The 16,354-nt window shown below is 44.2% G+C and overlaps 1 protein-coding gene across 1 annotated transcript; it reads left to right on the top strand.

Annotated features, from left to right (window-relative positions):
• Positions 1 to 1,847: 1,847 nt before the first annotated feature.
• LOC119289742 (chlorophyll a-b binding protein of LHCII type 1-like) lies at positions 1,848 to 2,967 on the top strand. Its single transcript, XM_037568981.1, has one exon. The coding sequence runs from the start codon at positions 1,955 to 1,957 to the stop codon at positions 2,750 to 2,752; it is 798 nt and encodes a 265-aa protein (XP_037424878.1). The 5' UTR covers positions 1,848 to 1,954; the 3' UTR covers positions 2,753 to 2,967.
• The last annotated feature ends 13,387 nt before the right edge of the window (positions 2,968 to 16,354 follow it).

Here is a 16,354-nt window from a genome sequence, read left to right as displayed (position 1 = left end):
GTGGAAAACCGAAAGAAAGAAAAACAGTGTGCCACGCTATAATGTTGGGCGGGCCTTCTAGCGCCCGCCCATTGGTGATTCTTATTAGAAATCAGTAAAGGGCGATATATAGCCTTGGCGGTTGCATGCGGTCGGCTTCGCCATGATGGGCCGGTACCTGTGGTTGTCTAGTAGACGGCCTTTCAATTGTTGTCTATGTAGTGGATGACACAATTTGGTACACAAAAGTAACTCTTTTTGAGGCTAATTATTCTTATTTTTAGTTGGAATTTAGGACGGTAAAACTGAACCTAATCCCTAGTCTCTCACGCCTTCAGACACCTGGCCCGTACATTTTTCTGATCTGGCCGTTTGATCTGATCTAGGCGCCTCGTTTGTGTTTCGTGGGCTGGCTCTCCTAAGGAGACGCTACTCTGGCGGCTGAAACACAGTATATTGGTTGATTGGAGTATTCGGCCTAAGGGACCGACCCATTAGGTAGCTAGGGATGATGAGTGTTTGCGTGGTTCCCATGCGGATGCAAAGGCGATGGCTCGAGAGCGACTTCTCTGCTCTCCCCCATCTAAGGCGACAACGACACTAACAATCCGAACCCCACGACGACTCCCTCCGCCGCAACCTCCTCTTGTAGTAGCATAGGACGATTGGGATGGAACCACCGCCACCGTTCCCCGGCCACTCTGATTCCCCAATGACTACGAAGTTGATGACTTATCCCTCTTCTTTGTTGTCACCTTATCGAGGGCCTTGCCCGCCTGGCTTCTTCATCCGCTTGCCGTTGGCTGAAGCAACTAAAGGGGGGCCGGTTGTCTTTGTGACGGCGTAGCCTTGTGGCCGACCTTCGTGGACGGTGTGACAAAGAGCATGGTGGTCTTCGTTCCGAGCCATATCCTTGCAGCATTCATTTACGCTGGTGGTGTAACGCTGGCGGGAGGAGTCGCCTATGGTGCAAAGGTGGTGGGCGGTTCCATTCCCGATGCAATTGGGGTGTCCGGGCCTGCAGTGGCTATCTGGTGCCTGCAGTGGCGGGGGCAGGAAGAGGAGGCGCCGCGGGCACGAGAGGAGCAACGAGAATCTTTTGTTGAAACTTTGAGGCGCTCAAATTTACGCTAATTGGGAAACTTTCGAGGCTTAACTTCTTAAACTTTTGAGTTAACCGTTTGAGGGTTTGGTTAGCTACAACTTAACTCCTTAACATGAAATCCTTTGAAGAGTTAAGCGTTTTTGAGAATTCAGTTAGTGATGCTCTAAGATGTCAAAATAACGCTGTGGCAATTGATGCTCTCTGTGGACAAGTTTGTGTTTGCCTTTGGTGTTATTTACTCTTTAGTTAAAAAAATCACACTTAACATGTTCTTGTTTTTCAAGACGTGGCTCATTTTGGTAATGCCTTTATTCTAGTAGGAGTAAAAGAGGCGAACTTTTATTTTTACATGGCGTATTCTCGGATGTTGAGGCTTTCATGTATAGTTCACCAGCAAAGAAAGTAATAAAGAAATAAATAATGATCGTATGGCCTAAAATTGCCATCACTTTCTTGACCACACTTGCGCCGCCTACTTCATCAGAGACAAGTTTACTGCCACGTTGCATGCAGACCGTGAGCTAGCTGATGATGTGAGAATCAACATGTGATCCATCATCCAATCACACGTCTCCATTCTCCAACAAGATCCCTAGGCCTAGCCACAACATATCTCCTTTCTCTGGGTCTCAAGTTGCCACGTCCTGAGGGATGACGAGATCCCTGCTGCACCAATAGCATCGAAGATCACGATTTTTTCCCTGTCTATATCTATCTTGTCGGTACACACACACAGACCAGAGCACAATCCCCTATGTTAGCTCCAGTTCCTTAAATAGCTCCATCCTCCACACGTCTCAAACCATCTCCACACTCTTCAGTTTTCATTGTTTGGAGAACACACAATACACCTCCCACCTTAGCAGCGCAATGGCGACCACCACCATGTCCCTCTCCTCGACCTTCGCCGGCAAGTCGGTGAAGAACGTGGCTTCATCAGCTCTCTTTGGTGAGGCCCGTGTCACTATGCGCAAGACCGCTGCAAAGGCCAAGCCGGTTTCATCAGGCAGCCCATGGTACGGTGCCGACCGTGTGCTCTACCTCGGCCCGCTTTCCGGAGAGCCCCCGAGCTACTTGACCGGCGAGTTCCCCGGCGACTACGGATGGGACACCGCTGGGCTCTCGGCCGACCCCGAGACCTTTGCCAAGAACCGGGAGCTCGAGGTGATCCACTGCCGGTGGGCCATGCTCGGTGCGCTTGGATGCGTCTTCCCCGAGCTTCTTGCACGCAACGGCGTCAAGTTCGGCGAGGCGGTATGGTTCAAGGCCGGTTCCCAGATCTTCAGCGAGGGTGGCCTCGACTACCTGGGCAACCCCAGCCTCGTGCACGCACAAAGCATCCTTGCTATCTGGGCATGCCAAGTCGTGCTCATGGGCGCTGTTGAGGGGTACCGCATTGCTGGCGGCCCACTCGGTGAGGCAGTCGACCCACTCTACCCCGGGGGCAGCTTCGACCCACTGGGCTTGGCTGACGATCCAGAGGCATTCGCGGAGCTCAAGGTGAAGGAAGTCAAGAACGGTCGCCTCGCCATGTTCTCTATGTTTGGCTTCTTCGTGCAGGCCATCGTCACCGGCAAGGGCCCACTCGAGAACCTCGCTGACCACCTCTCCGACCCTGTCAACAACAACGCATGGGCGTTTGCCACAAACTTTGTCCCCGGCAAGTGAGGCGTTGGCGCTCGCTAGCTGCGAGTTGTAGCCATATATCAAGGCAACTGCGGTGAACTGCACACATAATGGGTGGTTCAAATTGTAACATCATGGTGTAAATTACAAGGATCTTTGGGGAAATGGTTTGATCTGCCCGCTTGCTTCATGTCCTGGATGTAGCCTGTGTGTTGCTCCATGAGAAATGAGAACGATGAATACTTGGGCGTTACTTAGTCAGAGGTCCCTCTTCGTGATGGCAACTTATGCTCTCATTTTCTTATGGTCCATCGACCATCGTGATCATGCTGTCTGTTCGGAGAGCCCGTTTGCTTGTATGGTTGAACGCCGGCCAGCCCCAAAGTTGTACAAAGAGTCATTTTCGTTCAGTTTTACTAATGCATTGGCATGCAATGTTTCTGAAAGTTCGTGAAAAAACTGAGCACCCCTGAACCTAGGCTTGAAGTGTACTAGGGCAAAGGAATTCTGAAAGCATAGTGACAGCGTTCACTCTAGTGTTGTGAATGGCTCGGCAGATATTGCAGTGTATTTCTCCATGAAGTATGTGGATGGACGCATAGACGTATTTTATGGACAGGGATATATAGCTAGCTCTATAATTTTGCTTGTATTTTAGGGACATCTTTTATAAGGTTGTGCGGGGTGGATTGAGGCATGCAGCTACATGTATTTATGGACAGGAATTGCTAACTCTGTAATTTTGCATGGATAAATTAGTGAAGGACAGGAATTGCTAGCTCTGTAATTTTGCTTCTATTATGATGTTGTGTTATGACGCTCTTAAATATTTTCTTGCTCACATGTACGATAAACACGGTAAGAACTGTATCATGGCAAACTACTGTTTAGTTACCATTGTAGTTTAATAAACTGTAAGTGAACCTTGGGTGCTTATATGGCAACTCAAGTTAGGAACAGTTAGACAGATGAATATTACTCCCTCTGTTCCAAAACTATTGTCGTGGTTTTAGTTCAAATTTTAAACCAAAACCACTACAATAATTTTGGAACGGAGGGAGTACCTACAATAATTAGCATGTAGGGTTTCTACACTTCACGATATCTTGAACTAGTAAAGCGGTGATCGGCGCCTACTTCGGACCTCACAACAGACTATTACTGTGTAGTGGAAATGAATTATATCCTCGATTTTAAATAGTTTCAACACACTTTCTTTAGAGAACCAACCAGTGGATATATGGTTAGGAGGGTGGTGGTATCCCTAGCCCACCAGCAATCAAATCTCAGCTGATGCTTTGGTGTCTCATTAATGCAAACTATTGTTTCAGTAGGAGGTGACATTTCTGTCGATAGTTGAGTGCCCGTGGTGACTTCGTCAATCTTGAAACTCCACAACTCCAACCCATTTTTCAGTAGGCGTTGTGTCGTTGTGTGCGTCTACATTCGTAATCGCTATTTTTTAAGTATGTTCCTTAATGTCCTAATTAAATGACGTATGCGACAAGGACGTGGTTCAAAGGATGGTGGAGTGCATCGGTACAATGACAATGCACCCCTCGTGCTATGATGGATTAGCATCATTCTCTGCAATGCTCTGGTTTATTACTTAATACTTGCAGACGTTGGACATTATTCCAGTATACCAATCTTGCATATTTCAAGTCAATTTCACAAATATTTCATCTTTTTCCAGTAAAACATCTACAAATATTTTTGTGTGTTATATTTTGATCAGAATTGGCATTTACTTCAGCACATTCTTAAGAAATCAATTCTATTCATTTTTCTGAGTTATACCAGTGAGATATCATTGTTTAAAAATATGCACGGACAACCACAGGAAATGCAATTATTTCAATCAATATCATAAACATATCACAAGGTTTTGCACAAATTTCAATTATTCTAGTCATATTTCAATCAAATTTAATTAGTTTCCTGCATTTAAAACTCTTTTTTTACAAAATCATTTATAGATATCACAGATATTTCAATTATTCCAGTCATATTTGAATCATCTTCAGGATCAGTTTAGAGACATTTCACACAAAGTTCAATTATTTCAGTCATATACAAATTCATAAACATTTCATAAAGGTATCGAATATTTCATTGTTTACTTCTTTTTAAAAAAATATGCTTCATTAAAAATTGTAATATGAATGAAATAGTTAAAATAAAATGTGAAGTATTATTGAACATTTGTTAAGTTGATGTGACCACTGAAAAAATGTTGGAAAAGATGAAATTTCATTGGAATACTACTCCCTCCAATCCTATATAAACTTTGTGGTTTTAATTGAACTAAAACCACAAAAGTTATTTGGATCGCGGGAGGGGGGGGGGTATTTTAAAGTGAAAATTTGTTGCAAGATTATTGAAGCGATATTTGTAACCTATCGCAAGGAAGGAAATCGTGACACTTGATTTCGCATCTTTAATTTCTTAAGTCTTTGAAAAAATTTATACTTGTTTTTTTTACATTTTCAAAGTATTTGAATTGTTTTCGATTTGGTGTAAAAGTATTTTGAATGTTACAAAAATATTATTTTAAGTATGTTAGGTCTATTAATACGAAACCCCAAAAATCCATAATGCAACACATGCAATCGTGACACCACATGATCGATTGATCTCTTCATTGTTACGCTTCCCATGTCATATGTGTTTTTATTTTGTTGTATTTTGACCACTCTAGTTGCCTGTTGGTTTAACATGAAATGTTCCTATGCAATTTACTCTCTTTTGATTGATCATTGGATAACTTACTGAGTTGAATTTAAATGGTAAAAATAACATGGCCAATTTACAACTATCCACACCTTCGCAGAAACCTTAAGGGCCCTTTGATTCAAAGAAATTCCATAGAATTTTTGGAGGATTTAAATTCTTAGGAATTTTTCCTATGTTGGTCCCTCGGTTCACATGATTGGATCCCATAGGATTTTTTCCCTATGAAATCTTGTACTACATTTCATAGGAAATCTAATATCCACTCTGACCTCCTTTTACAATTCCTTTGTTTTTTCTATGGCATTAAACACTCCTTGCTATTCATATAGGATTCAAGTGGGCATGCCACTACAATCCTATAATTTTTCTATTCCTATGTTTTAAGAATCCTACGAATCGAGGCCCTAAGTCTCTAGACTTGAAATCTTTTGTTTGCACACTTTTATGTGGCACTGTGACATTCAATTTTGTTCTAGGCAACATACATATTATCCCGAGCAGTTTATGCCATGCAGAATGCATTGTGAAGATACCCTAGATGCATTCTTTTGGTGTCGCAAGGCGAAGAAAGTCCGGGGAAACCTCGATCTCCACACTGAGATTTCTAAAGCCTATGTGGTGATCGAGTGGGATCTTCAGTTCTCTTTTTGAAACTAGACAAAATATTTGCCTCGTCAATTAATTAAGCGGAAGAGATTTCCCTCATCGGATCTTCGGTTCTGTAAGCAAGTATAAGTTTCTAACGCAATAATATAAGATGGCGATCATCTTCCAAGTTGAGTGAAAGAATTGTTTGTTACAACATTATGGTATGCGTGATGGGAGCGGATACATGTTGTTCATGAGGAGAGTATACAAATGCTCGCCTGATGAGCCCAAGTGATTGCGGCGCCAACACCAAATTACTATTAGCGTCGACGCTAAGCCTTGTGATCCGATGCCATGGTTGGGAAGATCCAAGGGAAGGTTTTGTTAAACTGAATATGGACACAACCTTCTTTGCTGATGAGGGCTCAGGTGCCACTAGTTCTGTTATTTGGGACAAGCATGGTGTATTCATCTTTGCTAGTTGTTGTCGTGTTATATTTTTTCTGACAGAAAATATATTAATATCGCAGAGATACCAATTACGCCTAGTCTCTGCAACAACAAAATATCCTTATAACTGCAGCACGAACCCCCACCATGACAACACTGAAGTTCAAATCCTCCAAAAGCGACGCCTTCAAGAAGGAAACAGTGCACAAGCGCCGTCGTCACCCGATCATAGATCTTAGGTTTACATCCTGAATAAAATACACGCTCTCAAAACAATGCTTTCAATAAGGCCACTGTCAGGCACAACCAATTAAGGCCAGACCTTAGATTTACATCCTGAAAGCTGTCGTGTTACATGTGTTGCAGATGCACTAAACATTGAAGCGCATGCACTCTGGGATGTACTAATTCTCGCCAACCCACTGGGTGTAACAAGATCTTTGTCAAACCATGACTGTGTGGAGGTACTCGACATCATGAAGAATGGGGTAAATTCCATCAGCCCGACAACATCAATTGACAAGGAATGCACTAACCTTGCACACAGGTTTTGCTCCATCTCGTTTGATCATTGTCCTAGGAAAAGTAATAGAGCGACACATACCCTTGTCCCCTGTATGTCACCTAAGTTTACTTTGAATGTGTGGACGATGTAAGTTGATCTGCCAATCAATAAAGTCCCATGAAGGTTTTCCCTAGATATATTACAACCACCCATTCTGTTTCCAGTTACTAGAAAAAGAATAGCCCAATGTTTGCTCCCCAGTGTTAAGGGGTGAACATTGTGTTGGCGTCTAGTTTCAACTGGCACATACGCCGTGTATTGCAAAGAGAGAAAATAAATATATTTTTATATACATGCCGCTTATTTATAAAATACTAGCATCTCTATAATATTTTATAGGACGTTTTCGGAGTTTATGACAGTGTCAAAAAATTGTCTTATATTAAGTTACGGAAAGAGTATAATTTTTATAAGACGTTTTCAGAGTCTATGACAATGTCAAATAACGTCTTATAGATGCTGCTCGTTTCGCAAAACCTGCTAAGTGTGTCGTTGCGCGCCACTTCTCCTATTCTAGTGACACTGCGAGAGTACTACATGTATATTATTGTAAATTAACACAAAACTCGTGCTTTGCTACGGATCACATGATAGTTGCCGTGAATTAAGATTGGTCGGTTCCCTGGACATAGTTTATGATGTGGTAAAAGAAAAGCATATTTGTGACTGAGCATGAGTCTTTCCTCCTTAACAAAAGTCTCCTTCTCCCGCCAGCGCCGCCGTCGATCCAGCCCACCTCTGTTGGCCTTTGGGCCATGGAGGTGCGGAGGATCCCCCCGCTGGCGGGAGAGACCCGTTCTCATTTTTGTTAGGTTCAATATCTTGGTTTGGGCTATGTGACAGTGACGATGTTTCTCAGTAGAAACAATGTCTACTACGTCCTATTCCCGCCTCGATGGTGTGAATAGCGTTATCAAAGGACATGTAGAGGTGTGCCTTCATCGGATCTCACGAAATTTAGTCGGTAATGGTCTTTGATGGATCTATTTGGATCATGTTTTTGTTCGTTTATGTGGTTACAGGTTTGATCTTTCCGCTCTACAACTCTCTTCATCGGCGATGGTTGCTGCTCTGGTACACTGGTCCTTTGAGGCCTTAACATGATGACTTCCCGACTGCCTACTACAATAAGGTTTGCCTGACTCCAATGAAGGTGGATCGATGATGGCGGTGCACCTTTGGCTCGCTTCAGTGCTTGTAGTCGTCGTTAGATGGTCCATGGACCCGGATGTAATTTCTATTATCTACAGTGTTCTCTGTGCTGCCATGATTGATGAATATATTAAATTTTTCTATTGAAAAAAAGGCATATTTGTGACTAAATGCGCATGCTTCATCGAAACACTAGGGGTCAGATTACTGATCCCCTCCATCAGACAAGTCAGTCTGTGTGATGGAAAAACAAATCGACGATGTAGCAGTTGTTTGATGATTTGGGAAGGATCAGTCATATGAGAGAAAGTGTTCCCCCTCTCTTCTCTCACAACAGCAGCCGTAGCCCAGTGCGGTCGCCCAGCCGCCCTGGCTGCGTCTACGACAACCTCTCCTCTTCCCCGGGCGGGCACCCGCTCTCCCCACCACCACGTTACAAAAAATGTGCTGGCCAAGTGTGCTTAGGGAATTTCTAACCGATCCTTAAAAGTAGAGGAGTAAACTTTAGTGGAATATATTTACTTCACTAAGTTTTTGCTAGGGAACGTAGCATGTAATTTCAAAAAATTGCCTATGATCACGCAAGATCTATGTAGGAGATGCATAGCAACGAAAAGGAAAGAGTGTGTCCACGTATCCTTGTATACCAAAGCGAAAGTGTTAGTTTAACGCGATTGATGTAGTCGAACGTCTTCTCGATTCAATCGATCAAGTACCAAACGTACGATACCTCCAAGTTCTGCACACGTTCAACTCAATAACGTCCTCGAACTCTTGATCCAGCAAAGTGTCGAGGGAGAGTTTCGTCAGCACGACGGCGGTGATGATGAAGTGATCCGCGCAGGGCTTCGCCTAAGCACTACGACAATATGACCGGAGAAGTAAACGGTGGAGGGAAGTGTCACACACGGCTTGGAACAATTGTGTGTCTAGGAGGCGCACCACTCCCATGTATATAAAGGAGGGAGGGGAGAGGAGGCCGGCCAAGGCGCACCTTGGCCCCCAAGGCGAGGATTCCTACTAGGACTCCAAGTCCAATTCGGACCCCTCTTTTTCTTTGACACGCAAATGATATATCTCCCTGTTCGGGCCTTGATCGACACACTCTATACTCTTTCACGCAGATTGTCTATCTAGGTCAGTACATCCAAGCCGCTCCCACTCTTTCGACCTCATGGCGGGCCACGCTTGCTCGATCTCTCTCTCTCTCTCTGTGGGTGTGTGTGTGTGTATGTCTCGATTGACCTCGCTCTTTTTCGGACACAAACGATATATCTCCATGTTTGAGCCCAATTCGACATATTCATATTGTATACTCTCTCACGCACATTGTCTATCTAGGTCACTCTCTCCAACCCGTCTCACTCTTTCGATCGCATGACGACCCACACTCGCTCAATCTCTCCCCCTTTATATATGTAATCGATTGACCTTACTTCCTCCCACGCACAAAATATATCTACATGTCTGTGACTGGATCATCTATCAAGCTCTATCTTACAGCCCTCATCCTTCCCAAAAGCTCAATCGGACAATATCTCTCCAAATCATATATATATCTTTTCAATGAATGTCGGACCACACTCACTTTGTCTCTCTATCTATATGTCTCTCGATTGACCTCACTTTCTCACGCCGTATCTTCCACACATTTGAAGCTACCTCAACTCGCAAAGCCGGAGCTATTTACATTGCGAGGGGGACTCCAACCTTGAATTAATTTGTGTATGCATTTATTCCGGTGGGTTTAGATTATATTTTCGTATCATTCGTCCCACAACTACTCCAAACACTGTTGCAACCCCCGCACCTCCCCCAATTGATTTCCCTCTGGCTCGGTCATTGCTCTCTCGCACGTCCTTTCTCGCCTTCAACGTCGCATTATGGTATTATTGCAAAAAACTCTGTTGTTCTCTTTAATTATTATAAATAAGCTACAAAACTATACACTGATAGTCCACCTGGAATGGAAAAAATTTCGACCCACAAATTAAAGTGCTACAAACTACACGCAAAGGGGCCCACCTGTCATCAAACAAATTTGGACCCATATACAAATTAAAAAATAAAGGACGAGGATCAAACATGCGACCAGGGCCTTCAAGCCGCACGTCAATAGGCAACATACGTAGAACAACAATGTTTGTTGTACCCCCCTTTGTTCATATAATGTTTTTATATTACCACGGCCTATTTAATGGATAACATGTAATATTATTTTTAGTACATTAGTGGGACCGGCTCATTAGCATGTACTATTCGCCTTCACTTATTGGTGGGTTCCATGTGTGCTCTCTCTCCTCCCTTTCCGTGTTTAGACGCACGAGCAAACACGAAGAACTCGCGGGCGATGTTGCCGTTGACCATATTTGAACGCGTTCACAAGTTACGGCACCAGTTTCACGTACTAGTAGTACTAGTTAATGTGTATATGCAATGCACGTTAATTTGGAAGTATATTACGTACATGCGGATATTAAGTAGGATATTATTTGCGTGTTATTATGTGATTAGCACTATTTTCGGCGTGAAATTAACTGCACGCTAAACGTGTTGAGCGCTCGTGAAGCAGTCTAAGTCGTTGGATGAGAAGGAATACATGTGGCTTGATGACATTTTATATTTAATTTGATACGGCTCTAGCAGAACATTCAATCGATCAAACCATAGATTTCATTCAGTCTGACTCCAACTTTATATTCATACGACGATCGATCTAAAATAAACGGAAATGATAAACGTTCAGATTTTAAGCATGGCAATCAGAACGTTTTTCACGGCAAATTTAGATTACACGGCGGCGGTGGCGGCGTCTTGCGGTGGGAAGCAGCTCCTCTGCCGTGCTTTGTGTATCGTCGGGCCACTGACCGACGGCGACGGCAGCGTCTTGCACCATTGTTGGCGTACTCCTAAACGTTGGCCCTAGCTTCAAGGAAGGCCACAATGTTCCGGACTTCGGTCTCTAGGAGCGAATCGACTGGCAGGAGGAGGCGACTGGCGTTGGTGCAAGGAAGCGGTCGACGGTGGCCATCCATGCCGCTGAGGAGGGCACTGGCACCCGCTCGGGGACAGGCGCTGGCAATGGCGCGGTGGAGACATTCGTGTGCACGGACACCGGCACAGGTGCGCACATCAGTGCACGCAGGCGCATGCGCTGGTAGGTGCACGAGAATGTGAAAGTCGGCGGGGACCTCGTGGAACCCCGTGGCATCAAGATCGGCGACAATGTGCGGCTCCCAGCCCATCAATGCCACGGGGATTGGCGCTGGAGCAGTCGGGGCGACGGGAGCCGGAACGGGAGTGGGGACAGGCACGGCGTCTTCCCGCAAGGCTGGTTCAAGCTCGTCCCAAAGTGCCTTATGTTCTTGAGACTCCGGCTGGGTGTCTTCCTCAGGAAACTGGAAGACTTAGGGCAGACCATCGTGATGCGGCATGGCATATGGTTAGGTCAGGCTAGTTGGAGGTAGACGACAGGAGAATCGGAGAGGAAGGGAGAAGATTGTAGCGATACCTGGTAGTGCTGGGTTGATTTTAAACTGCAGCACCAGCAACATTAAAAGTGGAAACAGTCGGGACGAAGGTGGGTGGCGGAGCCTGGTCAAAGGGCTCGCCTCTCGGTGAGCCTGCGCAGCGGTCTGCTTGCACGCCTCCCTGTCAGCCAGCGCAACGGTCTGCTTGCACGCCTCCCGTCGACTCACACGCTTGCTCGGACGACACCTGCCGATGAGAAGCTGGACTTGTGGCGGCATGTAAACGCCCACGGTTTCAATAGTAAAAGCGTTTGCCTTAATGTGACAGGACTTTGTTCAAAAATACATTGGCTCTTCATTTGTGCAACTTCTCATAGCATCTCACAGGATGTCTTAATATTTTTACAGGAAACCTTAATGAGTTTGAGAATTGCACACAATTTGTACAAAAACTACTCAGATGCCCTTGGATCCCATATCCAACGACCTCGAAGTTTGTATCATCGTAGCATCTAAGATGAAGGAGGAAATCATATTCTCCTGTATGTAAGAATATCATGTGCTACCACACCTTAGATGCTTTGGTAATACAAGCTCTTCGGAGCCGTTGGATTTGTGACCCAACAACAACTCGGTGGTTCGAATGTTTCTTTTCCAGAAAAGCCCTCAAAGAGTTCGACCACTGCTTACAAGCATAAAGACTGCTCAGATGCCATTGGATCTCAGATCAAACGACCTCGAAGCTCGTATCACCGTAGCATCCAAGTTGCGAGAGCACCTGATGTTTTCTCGCACGGGAGAATATGAGGTGCTCCCGCACCGTAGATTCTATGGTGATACGAGTTCACGGAGATCTAACGGCTAACAGTAGGAGGTTTGAATGTTTTTGTAATATACGCCAGAGAGAGTTTGGGAATTGCACAGAAAGTACAAGTACTACGCATGTGGCATCTGATCACAGATCATACGACCTAGATGCTCGTATCACTGTAGCGGCTAATTAAGTTACGAGGAGCACCTAATATGAGCAACGGGGAGCCGTTGGATCCAAGATGCATGGCACACACGAGGCCTGAATATTTTATTTGCAAAAAAACCCTTGGAGAGTTTGGAAATTGCGCATAATTACAAAGACTACTCCCAAGCCATTGGATCTTAGTTCCAACGATGTAAAAACTCGTATCACCATAGTATCTAAGCTGCAGGGTGGATGTGATATTCTATGCCGCTATCATTTTTGTTCGTAAACTTGCAAAGTATGTGTAACTCGTGCCGTTACTTGTCTAACGCGCAAAGTGTTTGTTCAAAAAAAAAAACCATCCTACATTGAAATATCGGAACAACACACTGGGGTCCCACTTGTCATTGATCAAATTTGGACCTAAAACGAACAAATTTGAAAGACGAGATTCGAATTGGCAACCTGGACTATAAAGCGTAAGTCGATAGCCTGAAACGACAATGGTTGTTGGCTTTGTCTCATAATTTGATTTTATACAGTATTACATTGAGTAGAGTAGAGGGAGTGCCTCGTCAACACGTGCATGACCGTTGACTCACTTACTGGTGGGTCCCAGGTCTACGACCTCTCTCTCTCTCCTCTCCATCGTCTAACCTTTAGATGCACAGGCACAAACGAAGAGCGGCGCCAGCTTGTCATGGTGTTATTATAACTAAATAAAAGCTTGGAAAATAGAAGAATCGCCTAGAACAAGAGACGTTGTGGCTGGTCGAGACGGAGCTAACCACACCTATCCTCCATGCCACGTTAGCATGATGAAGCTATGTGTCTAGTGGGGTGTTTTCGACCGACTGGCTGGGTCCCGAGGTCGAACCATAGTTACTACGTCTGATACAGTATATTTTTACACGCACATTTTCCCTCCGTGCCGAGACGTGGCACGCCCTATAGCGCGGTTTCGGGGTCCTCCCGGGTGGTGCACGTATATATTCTTCCTTGCCGAGACGTGGGACGCCCTACCGCGTGTTTTTTGGGTCTTCCTCGGTTATAGCACCGAAGCAAGTAAATGGGTCGTCAAATCACGAAAGACCACATTTCCCGCCGAGTACATCAGTGAAGCACGGTGGCTAGTGATAACCCACAAGTATAGGGGATCGTTTGTAGCCTTTTTCGATAAATAAGAGTGTCAAACCCAACGAGGAGCTAAAGGTAGAACAAATATTCCCTCAACTTCTATCGACCACCGATACAACTCTATGCACGCTTGACGTTCGCTTTACGTAGAACAAGTATGAAACTAGAAGTACTTTGTAGGTGTGATAGGATAGGTTTGCAAGATAATAAAGAGCACGCAAATAAAATCTAGGGGCTGTTTAGATAAAGACATGACTAAGTTAGTTTTAGTAGAGAGCTTTTGTCAACAAGAAAGTTATTTGTCCCTAGGCAATCGACAACAAGTACCGATAATCATTCTTGCAATTTTACATGAGGGAGAGGCATGAGCTAACATACTTTCTCTACTTGGATCATATGCACTTATGATTAGAACTCTACCAAGCATCCGCAACTACTAAAGATCATTAAGGTTGTGAAACCCAACCATAGCATTAAGTATCAAGTCCTCTTTATTCCCATACGTCATACCCCACCTACTCGGGTTTAAGTTTATGTCACTCTCGCAACCCACCGTAAGCGAACCATGAACATATTGCAACACCCTACAGCGGGGGCCCCTCATGTTTGTGCGAGACGGAGAGCATAGTAGGACAACACCATAAATAAAATATACAATCATACCAACCAAGATCACGATTAACCCACAGGACAAAACGGATCTACTCAAACATCATAGGATAACCATAGATCATTGGGAAATAATATGTGGAGTTGAGCACCATGTTTAAGTAGAGATTACAGCAGGGAGAAGAGGTGTTACACCGGTGTATAGAGGGGGAGAGAGTTGGTGTTGATGGTAGCAAGATTGTTGATGTAGATTGCCGTCTCGATCATTGCCCCGGTGGCACTCCGGTGGCACTGGAAGCGAGGGGGACAGAGCCCCCTCCTTCTTCTTCTTCCTTGGCCTCCTCCCTAGGTGGGAGAAGGGTTTCCCCTCTGGTCCTTGGTCTCCATGGCGGCGGAGGGGCGGGAGCCCCTCCAAGACTGGGTCTCCCTCTCTGTTCTCTTCTATTTCGCGTTCCCCAGATCTGGCCGAAAACCGTTTCTTATATTCCCGGAGATCTGTAACTTCGATTGCACTGAGATTTTAACACGATTTTTTCCGGATATAAGCTTCCTTGCGCCCAAAGTAGAGATCCAACCGACATATGAGGTGGGCACAACCCACCACCGTGCGCCAGGGGCCTCTGGCGCACCCTGGTGTCTTGTGGGCTGTGTGGGCCTCCGTTTGCAGCGATTCCAACTCCCAAAAATCACATATATTCCAAAACAATTCTCCGTAAAATTCTGTTGCATTTGGACTTCGTTTGATATGGATACTCTGCGATACAAAAAACATGCAGAAAACAGGAACTAGCACTTGGCACTCGATCAATAGGTTAGTCCAATAAATCATATAAAAAGTTGCCAAAAGTATGTAAAAGTTGTATAATATTGGCATGAAACAATAAAAAATTAAAGATACGACGGAGACGTATCAGCATCCCCAAGTTTAATTCCCGCTCGTCCTTGAGCAGGTAAATGATAAAAAAGATAATTTTTGATGTGGAATGCTACGTAGCATAAACTTCATCATATGTCTAGTCATGGCATGAATATTAAGACATAAGTGATTCAAAGCAATAGTCTATAATTTGACATAAAGACATCAATACTCAGGCATCCCAATAAACAATCATGTCTTTCAAAATATCAACGCTAAAGAAAGTTATCCCTACAAAATCATATAGTCTTGTCATGCTCTATCTTCTTAACACAAAGTATTTATCATGCACAACCCCGATGACAAGCCGAGCAATTAGTTCATACTTTTTAACGCGCTTCAACTTTTTCAAACCTCACACAATACATGAGCGCAAGCCATGGATATAGCACTATAGGTGGAATAGAGTATGATCAGACAAAAGGTAAGAAAGTCTCACATCGACGCGGCTAACCAACGGGCTATGGAGATCCCCATCAATCGATGTCAACGTGAGGAGTAGGGATTGCCATGCAACAAATGCACTAAGAGCTATAAGTGTATGAAAGCTCAATATGAAAACTAAGTGGGTGTGCATCTAATCCTATAATGAAATATTCTCACTAGTATATGAAAGTGACAACATAGGAGACTCTCAAATGAAAAACATGGTGCTACTTTGAAGCACAAGTGTGGTAAAGATACTAACAATGCCCCTTCTCTCTTTGTTTATTTTTTTTTTCTTTTTTTTTTCTTTTTTTCTTTTTTCTTTTCTCTCTCTCATTGTCCGGAGTCTCATCTCGACTTGTGGGGGAATCATAGTCTCCATCATCCTTTCCTCACTAGGGCACTGCTCTAAAAATGAATAATGATGATCATCACACTTCTATTTACTTATAACTTAAAAGAAAATAAAAATTACAACTCGATACCTATGACAAAGTATGACTCTATATGAATGCCTCTGGCAATGAACCAGGATGTGCAATGATCTAGCGTAATATGTATGAAAAATGATGAACGGTGGCTGAGCCATAACTACTATGTCATCTATATGATCATGCAAAGCAATATGACAATGAAT

The sequence above is a fragment of the Triticum dicoccoides genome, chromosome 1A, assembly GCF_002162155.2.
Source record: "Triticum dicoccoides isolate Atlit2015 ecotype Zavitan chromosome 1A, WEW_v2.0, whole genome shotgun sequence".
NCBI classification, from domain to species: Eukaryota; Viridiplantae; Streptophyta; class Magnoliopsida; order Poales; family Poaceae; genus Triticum; species Triticum dicoccoides.
This window is presented reverse-complemented; position numbering and strand designations above follow the sequence as displayed.

Coding starts and splice junctions, on each gene's coding strand:
- LOC119289742 (XM_037568981.1), top strand. CDS start 1,955: ATGGCGACCACCACCATGTCCCTCTCCTCGACCTTCGCCGGCAAGTCG.